Here is a 13997-nt window from a genome sequence, read left to right as displayed (position 1 = left end):
AGAGTTTGAGTTCATTTTAAAGAGTTTGTAATGGTGAAACTAATTGTTGCAAAATTACCGATAACTGAATGATTGTTTTGTGTCATGGCAATTAGGTACAACTGGGATGTGCTGGTGATTTGAAAATAACACCACTTTACAGGAAACTCCAACATTTATTGACTAAAAATGAGCATCTTTTCACATCTCTTCATATCTCACAGCGCCCTCTTGTGGTTCAGCAATTAAAATAAGCCACAGTATTAGATTTTCAGAAAAAAGGAAAGAAAAAAGAATGTTTTAGTCTGCCACTCTAAATGTAAAACACCACTGAAAAGAGTGGTTTTAATTTGAATAGCACATTCCTGATTGTCCATCAGGTAATCGTTTACAACACAGCACAGTTAGATACAAACACGGTCCAGTAGCAGCTCTGATTTAGGAGTCATTTCCCGGATCCTTCTATCTTTTGAAGCAAATATTCCATTTGGAGGTTCAGATTGGGTTGTCCTTTCTTGGTCTTTTTGCTCAGCATCTGAAACGCCTCCAGCTTTTTCTGTTTGTATTTCCGAATGGCTTCTTCTCTCTGCTGCTTGTTCTTCAGGTACTCCTGGAATTTAACCAAAGAAATAAATGCAAAAGAAGAAGACAAGGCCTGTCAGACGGAAGTCAGACTGCAGTTTCATCTGAAAAAACAACCTTATTTTTTCATGGGTAATAATCAATGATGAAAAAATAAGACTACAATGTCACCTCTTTCTTTTTTCTTCGTTTTTCTCTGACTGCCTCAAACTCCTCTTTTGTCTTCTGATAGGATGTCTTCTTCTGCATTTTTTTCCTCATCCGGTTGCTCATTGGAAGACTGGAAGAGAATATTATGAAGGCAATTTTACTCTGCATTGCCGCGAGCAAAGCAAATATTGAACTAATTTAGACGATTTTCAAGTTTCCAATTAAACTAACAATTTTCTCTCTTTTGATTGAAAACATTTATGGTGCTTTTTACAGTTTTAGCTAGTAATTTATCTTCTCTATTTCCTAAAGGCCAATCTGTTCAGCTCATGTGAGAATTACATTTTAGAGCTGCACGTCCAAGGGTTTCCTCACCTTTCCTTCTCTGAAGCTGCTGCTGGTTCATTGTTTCCAGCAACAGTCTCTGTCAGCTCAGCTCCATCGGTACCTTCTGGCACTGCATCAGCAGCTTCACTCTGGTTTGCAGCAGCATCATTGTCGCCTTCCTCTTCTTCCGTCTCTCGTCCTTTCATCCTCTGCTTACTCCTGTTAATTCTATTGGTCCAGGCCTCTTGCTTCAGTTTCTGTGCCTCTGCAATGTATAGATGTCTGAGGTGTTCGGGGTATTCCTCCTTGTACAGAGCTTTGGGCTCAGCCATCTTCTTCTTCTCCTTGCGCAGCAGCTTGTTGTACTCATGTTTGACTTTTTCCTTCCTTTTAAAAGCAAACCCTTGACCTAAAGACAAAGGCAAACCATGATATAATAAGGTCATATTTTATTTGAACAGCAGGATTTTGATGGACCATTGTAAGCCGAATTTGTGAAAACAGCCAGTTATCTTCTATGATACATGAAAAAGGACTCCGGCTGGGATAAAACTTAGTTACATACGAATGCCAGTTTAAATTGAGAGTTCTGTTAGTTCAGCCTGGCATCACAGATTCATTCTTGGCTGTCTTTAATTGCAGCTGGATAAGTGAACCAAACTCTCATCAACTTTCTAACTGCTGATCATAGCTTCTTAAACAGGGAGGCTTTTGGTTGGGTTGAGCAGAAACTCACCTTCTTTAATATTTCCTTTGAATACTTTGTGCTCGGGGATCCATTTCTTCTTCTTTTTAACACCCTGTACGTTATTTATGGATTTTTTCCTGTTGCCATCTTTGGCTGCAAATTCCCTTTTCTTTGTTTTTTGATCTGTCGGTGCCATTTGAGCCAAACCTTGTATTTACACCGCTCACGCTTGGACCAGCCTGCGTGCCACTTCCGTACAGACGCGGGATGATGACGTAAGCGGGAAGACGTAAAAAGTTGATTATCGAGCATGTAATCTTGAAAAAAATATTTGAAAGTTTCTAGCTTGGTTCATTTAACAAGAAGACATTTACATTCGAAATGCCTCCTACTGTACACATGCTGTCGTATATTTTGTTAACAGCATTATTTTATTTCATTATTCTATTAGTAGCAGAATATATCGTGAATCGAACGGTATTTTCGACTGATAATGCCTATCATCGTACATCAACAGTGGACTGCTTCTTTCATGCCTTTTTTTTCAGGTCCTCTTTAGAGAGCTTTTTAACATGGTATCCCCCTCAAACAGCCTCACAGAAATTCAACGGCGGATAGATGAAGTCAAGGGGTTTCTCTCTATAGCTCTGAGCATCGCCAATGCTCACACTGTGGAGTTTTACACTCACGACGTGTGGAACCGGTTCATGGCCGTGCCACCTCAGGAGGTCCTGTCAACGGTTAGTTCATGTAGTGGCCAGCAGAGGGCGCCAGAGTGCAAAGCAAAAGGTAAATACATTTAGCTCGTCTCGGGGAATGTGACAGTCATATAAGTTTGTTCAGCTGCATTGTCGGTACCTCTTCCTAGTAAGCTATCCTGCATAAAGGTAGTAATTACCAGGATTAAGAAATGATTTTCAGTCCTTTACAGATGAATTAGGAGTTATTAGAACAGCTTTTGGGTGTCTGGGTTGGAAGAAATAAAGCAGTAGAGAATCTGGACCAAAATCCATGTATTTATTAATCGATTACCAAGATTTATTACTGCAGTCTAACCAAATGGAAAGCATAAGTACCTGCCAAAAGCAACTTGCTGGCAACCCAGACGCTGTCCTACTTTATTAAAGTAGTCTCAATGAAAACTGTTCATAGTGAGGTCTGTGGCTTCAGTTTGCTGAATTTTTAAAATGCGATTTGATTGTTTTATGTGCAACTTTGCCATCATTGCTCTTCCCAAGCAGAGAAATCTACAACCACATTCGGGTTTTGTAATGTCACAAACCGGCTGCTTGATACCTGTGAACTGCTGCTGGCGGCCAAGGCCCACTCTCTGCCTGGCCTTGGAGTCTGTATGAGCAGAGATGAGCTACTGCAGGCCTTGAGAGAGAAGAGGGAAGACACAGGTAGGGGAGAAGAAAAGATGATCTTAATGCACTGTTTCATGCTGAGAGTCGGAAACCAGTCAAGGATTGTCTCTGAATGTCCAGCTGAATTAATAAGACATGCGTTTTTTTGTTCCGTCTAACTCAGGTGCTGAGTTGCAATCAGATGAGTTTATGAACTCCAAGAAATCTCATGAGGTCCAGTCCATGTCTGAGGTGGTGGCCTGTCTGGCCCAGCGCTGTGGAGTCAAACAGGTACAGGAACATTTTTGAAGTTGCAGTGAATACCTTGAAGGCTCTATTTAGGAGAGACTTGGTACAACCGTAAACTGAAGGAAATTTGTCCTTCATAAGCTGATTTTGAATTTAATTTTTCCTCCCATCTCTCCCGTCCAGGTGATAGATGTGGGCTCAGGGAAGGGCTACCTGAGCTCCTTCCTGTCGCTGCAGTACGGCCTCCGGGTCTACGGCATCGACTCCTCCAGCACCAACACTCATGGAGCCCAGGAGAGGAACAGGAAGCTAAAGAAGTTCTCCAAGGCTTACCAGAAACACAGCAAGACAGCGAGAGCACAGAGTGGAGCGACGCCTTCACCTCAGGAGGAGTTAGTCGACGTAAAGCCTGGACTGAACAGAGATGAGAATATTTCACATGGTGGTGGAGCAGGAGTTGTGTCACAGGAGGAGGGGGTGTTGATTGGCTTATCAGATGTCGACACTGCAGTGGAAATGCAGTCGGAGGCCAACCCAGATACAGAGGAGCTCTACCTTAGTGCCCTGTCAGTGGATGTGATACAGACCATGTCCCCCAGAGTTCCCCCCAGCCAACTGAGTGCTGAGGAGAGGGAGAGGAGGAAGAGAGAGAACCTGGAGAGGAAAGCTCAGAACAGAACCGATGGCGCCAGCACTGTGTTTTCTCCCCTCACGTCTTACATTACTGCAGAAACAGAGCTCAGAGAGCTCATCAATGAGCTGGAGGTGAGCAAATCCAAATGTTGTAGCGGAGTGCAATTCCCACAGCAGCTCCTGAAAGTCCGTGGCAGCGGCTGGAGTTTGCATTACTGGAGCAAGTGCGAGATGTTATCGCAGCTCCAAATCTGCAGCGCGTCATCATCAATAAATTTTGCCATCGATCTCAAACCCCCTCAGCTTTTTCCCTCCTCTGTTCTCTCTTTTCTCTCCGTGCTTTCTTCGAATTCCAGGATGCGGTCATGGTCGGCCTGCACACATGTGGCGACTTGGCTCCCAGCACCTTGAGGATGTTTGTGGCTAAACCGGAGTTGGCCGCAGTCTGCAGCGTGGGCTGCTGCTATCACCTGCTGTCTGAGGAGTTTGACCCTGCCGGACAGGGTAACCGCACCGGCACACACACGCACTACCTGTTTTTTTCTTCTTTTTTTTTTTGTGAACATATGGTTTTTGTTCTGCCCAGAGCCCACAGTCAGTATCTCTGTTCTTAACTCTTTTTCATTCTCACATGTCCCTTAATCCCACCTCAGACACCTGCAACTTTCACTTCATCACTCTGATCCACATCACCATCTTCCCACATAAAACCACATAAACCCTTATATTCATATTTTATAGTAAACAAGTTAAATGTTCCGCTGAGAGTCTGGAAAACTCGGCCAAGTTACCCTTCTGGAGTCTGCGTTGAGCTCAGAACGCTGCTGTTTGAGCCATTAGAGTGGATTTATGGATTTAGGATGGCTGTTTAAGGCTGCTGAAAGCAGGTCTTTTTTTGACCTTTTAATTTAGCAGGGGATCAATGGGAAGTGATTGATTCTGTAACTAGTGTGTAGTATTAAATCTTGGTTTAGTAAGACTGTGATTTAGACTTTGCACGCTAAGGAGCTTGTATGTGATCCTTTACAACCGCCTCACCTCAGAGGTTAATTCAGGTGAAAAAAAATGCAGGATAACAGACTGATATCATCCTCGTTTCACGCTCCTTCACTGTTCAGTTTATGAGGTATGAAATCGACTACATGTGTCCTCTGCTGTGACTGTATGCTCTGCATATCCATAAGAAAGAGTCTTCGCTACGGTCGATACAGTATCGCGTCATCTCTTGTTAACGGTGTGACCTTCGACCCTCACGTCACGAGGGCCCCGCCTCAGCTTCAGCCAAGAGCGGAAAATGATATCACGGCAGCTGATTGAAAACACTCTTTTCCACGCTTTTTTCTTGAACTTGGTCTTTTAAAGAAGTGAACAAAGGCACACACACACTTCCCTGTTGGGTTACAGTGCAGTCTGGGATGGAGTCCAACTCCTGTGGTGGCCGACCTCACCCTAAAAAGGAGTTAAAGAGCTGAAAAACTTCATTATAGAAGGCAGTTACACATTTGGGAATTCAGCAGTTCCTTAAATGCATCATCCATGTTTAGTATCCTCAGTGACTCACAACAACTGCTCGGAGATGAGTACGTTCAGGCGTCTGGAGTCTGGAGCCGGTGTGTCTCCTCACAGTGTGTTTGCAAAGTGTACAACTGCTCTCCAAGCACATCAGAAATGTTTGTCTGTCTGAATGGCGGTGGCTGTGCGTGGTCACTTCAGATGTGAACTCTGTGGCTAACATAGCTGCTGTAAACAGCTCTGTGTACAGACTGTAATCCACCCTGCTGAAACACAGCAGCGGCCTCCGAGGGCCTCTGTCAGCAGGTCACGTGTTGGACAGAACGAGGCGAACCTGTTTGCTAACATCTTAGCGTGTTTAGCGTCTGCACGGCATTACTGCTTCTTTTGAGCGTATCCCTGTGGATTCACTGGACTGTGGCTTCAGTGTCTGACCCTTTTTGAAATGACATGAAAGTGATGGCAGGCTGTCAAGTCTTCACACTCAGTGCTTTTCCACTGGGAGTCAGTGTGTGTGTGCAGCATGCTAAGCTACTGTTAGCGGTTCTTCTTCTCTCCTCTCTCTCCTCTGCCACAACTCTGACTTTTTCAGACTAAATATATTTTATGTTTTATCTTAATTCATCTGTTCATAGGCCTGCTTTAAAGGAATAGTTTGGGAAATATCTTTACTGACTTTACTGCTTCAACCCGCTCTCAGTCTCTATGCTACGCTAAGCTAACATTCTTATTATTTTACTAGTCATTCAGATCAAGTTTAAATGATCTAAGACAGGCACACAAAATTCAAATGTTTCCTACGCCTGCTAGTATGAAGTTTCCCTGGCAAATACTTAAAATTCATGCCCACTGATTGCACTTGTTTAAAAATCAGTCACTCAGTTTATCTCCATTATCTCTGTGTGTTCCCCTCACAGGGTGTTCGAGCGGTGTGTGTGGTTTCCCTCTGAGTCAGTACCTCCGCGACCAGTCGTGGTTCTGCGGCAGAAACGCCAGGATGTCTGCTTGCCTGGTGAGTTTGAACGACACCAGGAGAAACGTGCACTTGAGCCTCTTTACTGCACAAACCGATGATCCTCAGACTGTAACTGCTATTGTCAGGAATGACTCAGTGTGCAACAAAAACATCTGCATGAACTGACAGTCAAGCATTACTTTTATTTACTGTAGGCTAAAAGCAGGACATGTGGGTGAAGTGGTTTGTAATGAGTATTTTAATAGTGTCAGGAGTTGTTTTTTCTTTACCAAAGAAATACTTTTCCTCTACAAAAACAGGCACTTGAGAGAGTTTCACTCGGCCAAGGGGTAAGTGGAGCAAACCGTCATTACATCACAGCCATCTAAACAAATCTCTCAGTTTATTTCAGTGCACAAATATGTGTGTTCACAGTCACTCACGTTTGTATTATCTTCTTCGTAAATCACTTACATGCGCTCAAACAATCAACTCATTAATTCTTGGTATTGTTGTAAGTCTGTGATTGACTACAGTGTATTTATTTGAAATGTAGAGCTCGGGGCTGCAGGCCAAAGCTGATACACAATACCACCAGCCATTAATGTGGAATGTTTATAAATATTAATGCAATCACGGTAAGATCGATTGCTCGTTAGAACTGGGGCCGGCTTGATTGCTCGCTAGTCTTGCGTCAGGCTTGGAAAGATTCATTCGTACACATGCTGGATGAGTCACAAGAGAATAAAGTTTTTTCATGTGGAATGTACAGTTAATTTGCATTACGCTGAATCAAGTTATGTTTGACCTTTTCTGCAGATTCAGATGGAGTCTCTGTTCTACCGTGCGGTGCTTCACGTCATCCTGAGGGATCATTACAGCTCCTTTAAAAGGTAACACACAGCAGTTTACATCTGGCATCGCTTTAATGGGAGACATTATACAGCAAATGTCTACAAGATTAAATATTTTCTGGGTATTTTTCTTTATTTCACAGAATCCACATACAGTAACACGTGTGCTTTGCAGGCACTTCAGTAGCAGTCTGAAGGGAAAAAAAAAGCTCGCTCTCTGGTCTTTTTTCCTCTGAACCACAGAAAGGTTTTGGTTCTGGTTTATTTAGGTTCTAAATGAACCAAATCCTGCAAACAAACATCACATGGACTCGGTGGTAGACCAGGTTTTGTGTGACACACTGAAACAAAGTGGTCAATTAAGATAAGGATTAGTCTGTCTACAGGTAATTTATTGGATCATTTTAAGTTAAAATTCTAAGTAGATCATCTTTAGTTCTTGTTGTTGTTGTTTTTAGTTTTTTATGTTGTACAATTAAGACACAACTGGAGCAAGAAAAAGAAAAAAGAAAAAAAACTGCGTACAAATGCAGGAGATCCATCCATCCATTTTCTATACCGCTTATCCATCAGGGTCGCGGGGGGGCTGGAGCCTATCCCAGCCGACTACGGGCGAGAGGCGGGGTTCACCCTGGACTGGTCGCCAAGCAGGAGATCAGATTTTGATATTTTATCGACCAAACATTTTTAAGAAAAATAAACAGCACATTCTTGATAATGAAATAAAACCCTAATTGCTACCCTTAATGGACTTGTCAGATTTTTTATTTATAAAAATGAACCATTTCTGCTCATGCGGTACTGAATAACACGAGGAAAAGGCAGAATAGACTTTAGTTTGGCCTGGGATCAGTTTGCTGTACTTTGCTTTCCAAACATGAGTTAACTGTTGGCTCTTAAAAGTCAAAACCTGCTGGTTTACACCCATAAAATCGCAGGTTCTGGGGTCATTTGTGGTTGTTATTTTGCATTCCTAATGACTGAGGATTTTTCAGGCATTTCCAGATCTTTGGTGGATGGTGATCATTGCTCTTCTCTACATAAGTAAACTAAATATGGAAGCAAGTGCTGCACATTTCAATTAGCTTTTATCGAATGTGCTCGCTGCAGACACTGATCAAAGACACTGATCTGTGCCTGGTCCCCGCTGGTCTGTGACCTTCAGTTTAATGACTAACATCAGATCTGGACCACATACCCCTTACTTTTCTCCAAGCATCATCTATTCATCACTGTGTAGACCTTAGGAAGTGTTTAACAGTTTGCTTCTGGTTGCTAAGATGTGCTTTGAAAAAGAAAAACACATGAGACTAAAAGGAGCAAATGTTTATTTCATCGGGCAGAAATGAGATGTTCAGGGACTGAGAACTGATGGATGTACTCTTTGTGTTTGCTCTGCAGCGAAAAGCGAGTTGGAAATGTCTACTCCAAGGCTAAATCATTCGTGGACTATGTTCGTCGAGCTCTGCGCAGGCTGGAGCTGGATGAATCAAAGGTCGGGACCAGAATATTACAGTCGTTTTACAGAACACCTTCCAGAAACAAACTGTGAGAAGTGCAGTGAAAAAAAAAAACCCAGACACAGCACCGTAGGAGAAGTGCTCATGATTTTGGCAGGACTGAAGGGAAAATGTTTCCTCGCGGTGTATTTAAATATTCCATTTCATGTCAGATTAGTGAACCAAACAGGTGGTTGCGATGTTCGTGCTGTTGGCTCAGGATGTTGAGGAGTGGGTATCCTTAGGAATAAGGATGATGCATTTCTGTCACACCTTCCTCCACACTCCCTTGTATCCATATTCAAATCCCTCATAATGTGACGCCTTACTCTCCTTCGCAGCTTTCTGACAGCAAAATCCAGGATTACCACGACACATACTGGCCGCGTATGGACGAGATGCACGCCTTTAACATGGTAGGATCTTCCCAGCATTTGTAATAAATCTTTATCCTTTACGTCTAGCCACAATGACCTGTTTAAACTGTTGAAGCTTTGTGTGAACTGTTTTTACTCCTGTGCAGTGAGGTGCATAAAGCCCATAAATTGCACACCATTAAGCAAGATCATTGCATTCTGTGCGGAAGTAATACAGGAACGATTGTACAGATTGGGAAGAAAACCAGCCTCTAGTTTTAGCTAAGGCCACTAATTGTGGTGTCAGCTAACATACCAATTTTCCTTCATGACATAAAGCAGTAAAATGGTTTTGGGGGATCGCCCACCAGCTACTGGGAAGACTCTAGTCATGGTGGGTTTTCTTGGGAGTAGCCTTCAAGAGACAAGTTGTGACAAAAGTGCCATTTTGCAGCAGACATGTTGGATAGATTCCCTGTGAAAAGCACAAACAAATATAATCTTTAAAGCCATCTCAAATACATCTTTCTTCTGTGTAGTTGAAGGTGACCCTGGCTCCATGTATTGAAGGTTTGATTCTCCTTGATCGCCTCTGCTACCTGAAAGAACAGGTAAAACCCTTTCAGTCTTCAGCCTCATTAATCATTCATTGCGAAAATACTATGAATACATTGCTGAGGTGTGGCTGTGCACCCACAGTGCTTCAGAACACATCAGTTAGATTTATCTGTGAGCTTACAGAACCCCACTGGCAGAGCTTCAAATAAAAAATTTGAATGAAGTTAAGTTGTCAGGAAGCAGGAAGTGGTGTAGCAGCAAAGGTGTGTGAAGAGTTAAAAATGTGGAGTGTGGAGTAATAGAAGGCATATGGAACATTTGACTTAGTTTAAATTTGGACTTTGTTAAAAACTGAACTGAATCATTGTTTTGGCCACATTAGTAAAACAGAAATGGCAATAATAAATATTTATTATATCACATATGATGAATATCTAAGAGGATTAAATGTGAATGGTCTATAAAATATCAGTAAATAGTAAAAATGCCAAAAACCAGCAGATATTCATATTTTCTTTGCTTAAAGACAGTGAAAGTGCATTCGTAGTTCACAGCAATTTAAACCAGCAGCCACGTGACACACACAGGTCGCTGAGCCTCCGGTTTCAGCTGGACTCATCTTCATAATTTGCTTATACAGTTTGTTGATAAGGATTTGAAATTTGCTTCCCCAGATGATGAAAGCTGAAACACAGTTGAGTCTCAGTTGAAATCTGGAAACCTTTTGTTGTCAATAATATAGGTGTCGGCTAAATTAAATCCAGCCTGCAGTTTAACGTCTTGTGCTTCTGCGGCCAAGCACAACACGCTAATCTTTGGTCTGAGTCATGGCGATGAGATATGTACAAGCCATGAGCTTTGAAGCTGTGGTTACATGTGTCAGATGGACTTCCTTAATAGGGTCGTGTAATCAAACTATATAACATCAAGCGTGCTGGTCAGCTTTGCGAGGTCTCCCTGGAGGAGGAGGAGGAAATGGAGAGAGGGGTAATGACTGTATGGGAATATGATCCATATGATGATAAGTGTGCTGAAGCAAGTTCAGCTTTAAAACAGGGATTTAAGACACACACACACACACACACACACACACACATACACACAGATAGATCAAGTTGTTTAGGTTGTGAGTTTGAGCTGCAGTCGTCACCCAGAAACACACTGTGAGTTTGTGTACATTTCCAGAGGGTCTTCAGGACGTGGCTCAAGTGTTGATGGTCAAACAATGAAGTATTTATTAAGCTGCATATACACACTGTGACTCGGCGTGGACTTGGTGTCTGCTGAAAGGCCAAAGGGCCTAAATGTGTACAGTAAAATATGCACTGATGAGTTTGTGTTCCATTCAATTTGATCAATTGCCATGAAATGTTGCATAGTTATTCATGGTCCCCAGGGGAGTGAGCCAGTGTAAAGATTTTCAAACTGGTTTAAGTCTAACTGCAGACTGGATTGGACTGATATACCGAATTTTACCAACAAACACAGTGACCGTGGTAAATATTACACCTGCAAAACATCAGCATGTTAGCGTTGTCTTTTAGTGCATGTTAGCGTGCTAACATTAGCCTGATGCTGCGTTCACATCACAATGATCAGACAGTACTTATGAGAAAAGCCGCAAAATCTAAATAAATATTATGAACCCTGATTTCAGTTGATCCTTCTAATTCACTGGCGGCTTTACACTTGTGTCTGAATTGTGAATGTTTATCACAGCAAAAGTCGCTCATAGGCTCATTTCTGTGACTAAAAGGCTAACATGGAATAACAAGTGAGCCCTCCGTATGAATGCAGCAAAAGTACATCCTCATAAAGCTGCAGACTGAGTCTTCTTTCTGTTTCAAAATTAACCAAACGGCCATCATGGAAGACAAACTTGCTTTACACATGAACAGCAGTCCACCTGACACAATATTTGTACAGATGTTTCTTCTCTGGGGATTTAATAGAGAACTCTTTAATAGTGAGAACATTGTACAGCAAGAGGATGCCAGGGGTCGCAAAGTCCAGACTGGGAGGACAATCAAAATTTCCATCTCCTTGTCTTGTTTTTTTCTTAATTCAGTTTGTGTCTCATTGTTTTGTGTGTCTTTGTGTCCTGCAGGAGGATTTATCTCTCTCTGCACTGGTGCAACTCTTTGATCCCCTGCTGTCACCAAGAAGTTACGCTGTTGTTGGACTGAAGAGTTTCGAAAGCAGAACTTCAAGCTGATGAACTTATACATATGCACATGATTACGACGTGCTGCTCATGATTGTACGTGATTATATCAGCAGTCATACTTCAGGAGTGATTGTATGATGACTGTATTCTTTTATGCTTGTTTTAATTATATGAATGATTTAATCTAAATTTTGTTGGTTTTTTTTTTTTGTATCCTTGCAGTCTCTGCATCACTTTCAGTCACATCTTGTTTTGTTTTATGTAACTGTTTTTGATGAAAAATAAATCTTCAATATTTTATGTCTTGACCTTGTGCCCCTCGTGAAGCTCCATGCTTAAAAACACCTGGAAAAACCGTCAGGCCTGTCTGATTGATCCGGATTCTATCCACCTCAGCGCTTTTTGTCTTTATGTTTAGTGACTCTGGAGAACACTTGTTTTTAAGGGCTGTTCAGGGAGCCAGCGGTATTGTGGGATTTAGAGAAGCTTGGATCCCCTCTGCTGACAGGTCTGGAAACCCCATTTCCAGACTCCCAAACCAGTGTACGTAAGGGAAAAGATAGGCAAGAGCCCTTGCCTTGACCGCCCTTTAATCTTTACTTCTGTTTTCCTCTGTGTTTTGTCATTCAATAAATCACAGTCTTTTTACATGTTTGCTAACAAATGTTTTAGGCCTGAGTGCACAAATGCATTGTAGTAGGAATTAAACTGAAACAGTGTCAGTGAAAGTGAGTGCATGAGCCCATCTGACACAATAAAAGCTTGTGAGCCACTGGCCAAGGTTATATTCTTCATATCAAACTTTATTTCTGTCATATTGGGTGCAGTGTGTCGCACAGGACCCACCCACTGAGTCAGTAAAAGTCACAGTAGCTGCACATGTGAACAACGTTGATTAAAACTCTGCAGGAACAACCATTTCCAAAAATCTACAGACTATCTTGAACAAAAGTGGCATGAAACAATAGTAATATAACTGCTCCTATCACATCTTCCACACGCTTCAATTATCTGTCGCTGAGGCTGCAGCAGCCCGCACATCTGTGGACCATCTATACGTCTGTCAGCGTCGCTGCGGTGAAACCCCATCCCAGAGCTTTATTTTTATCTCGGTAAAGACAGATGGCGAGGCTCTCTGCTGCGTCTGGACCATGTTTGGATCGGGCTCCATGTTTTGTCCTGACTCTAGTTGCCAAACCAGATTGACACGAATGCAAGAAATTCAAGATGTGTGTGAGGTTTGTTTTGGGATACAACAGTTGCTGGGTTTTATTGTGGCCGAGTGAGTCACATCCTGTTAACCTGTCCCGTCCCTGATGCTTGCGCACATCTATGTATATATAAACACACCTTGTCTTTCATGTGCCCACACTGAAGACAAGAAACATGAAAGGCCTGCTTCCAATACACGCAAACAAACACAAATTTGTTGGGAAAAAAAAACATCTAAAGTTATCTGTGCAACAAAGTAGATTAACCACAATCCTTTGATTTTGTACTTAACAGATGACAGGAAAAACACTAACAGGATGTGATGAAGGCTGGGAGACAGAAATAATCTGCGTGGAGAATCGTGCAAGGTAATCCCACCTCGGATGGCTTTTTATTGCGAGGCAGGAATGAGAGGAAATGGCGGGGAAGTGAGGGGAGTGCGTCAAACACTTTGCTCTGATCATTTTCTCACGGTCCTGTTTGGAAATGAGTCAAGTTCCTGCTATCCTCCTTGATTTGAAAAATCATAATGGGGTCCCTCCAACTTCACAGACAGGCAAGGAGCAACATTTGCAGTTTGTACACTTCAACCAGTAATATTTATACAATTAGTTCTCAGTCGGTCAACGTTGTCTCGTGAACTTTCTTGTAAATGACTCCTCATTAAAATTTGGAAGGGACGTGGCAGCATTTATCAAGCATCAACACAATTATTTGAGGTGATCATTTGTTAAACGTCAAGAAGCATTGCAACGGTGAAAAAGCCATTTAAAGACCTGTTAAAGCGTCACATACCCACACATGCACCCAATCCTTAAAGTCTTTTATCTGACCCTAATCATCATGTTGCCCTCTTTTAACCGTCACAAACACAAACTGGGATAATTTTTTTTTCTTTTGCCTGGGCAGATAGCCATCAGGGAGACCAGG

At 42.3% G+C, this 13997-nt stretch overlaps 2 protein-coding genes across 3 annotated transcripts; one reads left to right on the top strand and one right to left on the bottom strand.

Moving 5' to 3' along the window:
• Positions 1 to 135: 135 nt before the first annotated feature.
• Positions 136 to 2010, bottom strand: ccdc59 (coiled-coil domain containing 59). Its single transcript, XM_046379010.1, has 4 exons — positions 1775 to 2010; positions 1087 to 1447; positions 733 to 841; positions 136 to 589 (listed from the first exon to the last, which is right to left on the bottom strand). The coding sequence occupies exons 1-4, from the start codon at positions 1920 to 1922 to the stop codon at positions 425 to 427; spliced, it is 783 nt and encodes a 260-aa protein (XP_046234966.1). The 5' UTR covers positions 1923 to 2010; the 3' UTR covers positions 136 to 424.
• A 141-nt stretch (positions 2011 to 2151) lies between these two features.
• On the top strand, positions 2152 to 12630 carry mettl25 (methyltransferase like 25). Of its 2 annotated transcripts, none has more exons than XM_046379008.1 (12): positions 2152 to 2515; positions 2968 to 3129; positions 3257 to 3363; positions 3505 to 4086; positions 4311 to 4458; positions 6384 to 6478; positions 6742 to 6771; positions 7241 to 7314; positions 8677 to 8770; positions 9116 to 9190; positions 9670 to 9741; positions 11796 to 12630. In XM_046379008.1, the coding sequence occupies exons 1-12, from the start codon at positions 2299 to 2301 to the stop codon at positions 11901 to 11903; spliced, it is 1764 nt and encodes a 587-aa protein (XP_046234964.1). In that variant the 5' UTR covers positions 2152 to 2298; the 3' UTR covers positions 11904 to 12630. The 2 variants fall into 2 exon arrangements, with proteins under 2 accessions (XP_046234964.1, XP_046234963.1); XM_046379007.1 differs by having other exon boundaries at positions 2965 to 3129.
• Positions 12631 to 13997: the final 1367 nt, after the last annotated feature.

The sequence above is a fragment of the Scatophagus argus genome, chromosome 22 (assembly GCF_020382885.2).
Source record: "Scatophagus argus isolate fScaArg1 chromosome 22, fScaArg1.pri, whole genome shotgun sequence".
Lineage (NCBI taxonomy): Eukaryota > Metazoa > Chordata > Actinopteri > Scatophagidae > Scatophagus > Scatophagus argus.
The sequence above is the reverse complement of the archived record's forward strand: the minus strand, read 5'-3'. Positions and strand labels throughout refer to the sequence as shown.

What these genes read in the sequence shown, in the direction of transcription:
- ccdc59 (XM_046379010.1), bottom strand. Translation starts at nt 1,922, where the DNA reads ATGGCACCGACAGATCAAAAAACAAAGAAAAGGGAATTTGCAGCCAAA. An exon ending in CAAAGGAAATATTAAAGAAG is followed by an intron (nt 1,448 to 1,774) that starts GTGAGTTTCTGC and finishes CTTTGTCTTTAG; the next exon opens with GTCAAGGGTTTGCTTTTAAA. An exon ending in GCAGCTTCAGAGAAGGAAAG is followed by an intron (nt 842 to 1,086) that starts GTGAGGAAACCC and finishes ATTCTCTTCCAG; the next exon opens with TCTTCCAATGAGCAACCGGA.
- mettl25 (XM_046379007.1), top strand. Translation starts at nt 2,299, where the DNA reads ATGGTATCCCCCTCAAACAGCCTCACAGAAATTCAACGGCGGATAGAT. An exon ending in AGCGCTGTGGAGTCAAACAG is followed by an intron (nt 3,364 to 3,504) that starts GTACAGGAACAT and finishes TCTCCCGTCCAG; the next exon opens with GTGATAGATGTGGGCTCAGG. An exon ending in CCAGGATGTCTGCTTGCCTG is followed by an intron (nt 6,479 to 6,741) that starts GTGAGTTTGAAC and finishes CTACAAAAACAG; the next exon opens with GCACTTGAGAGAGTTTCACT.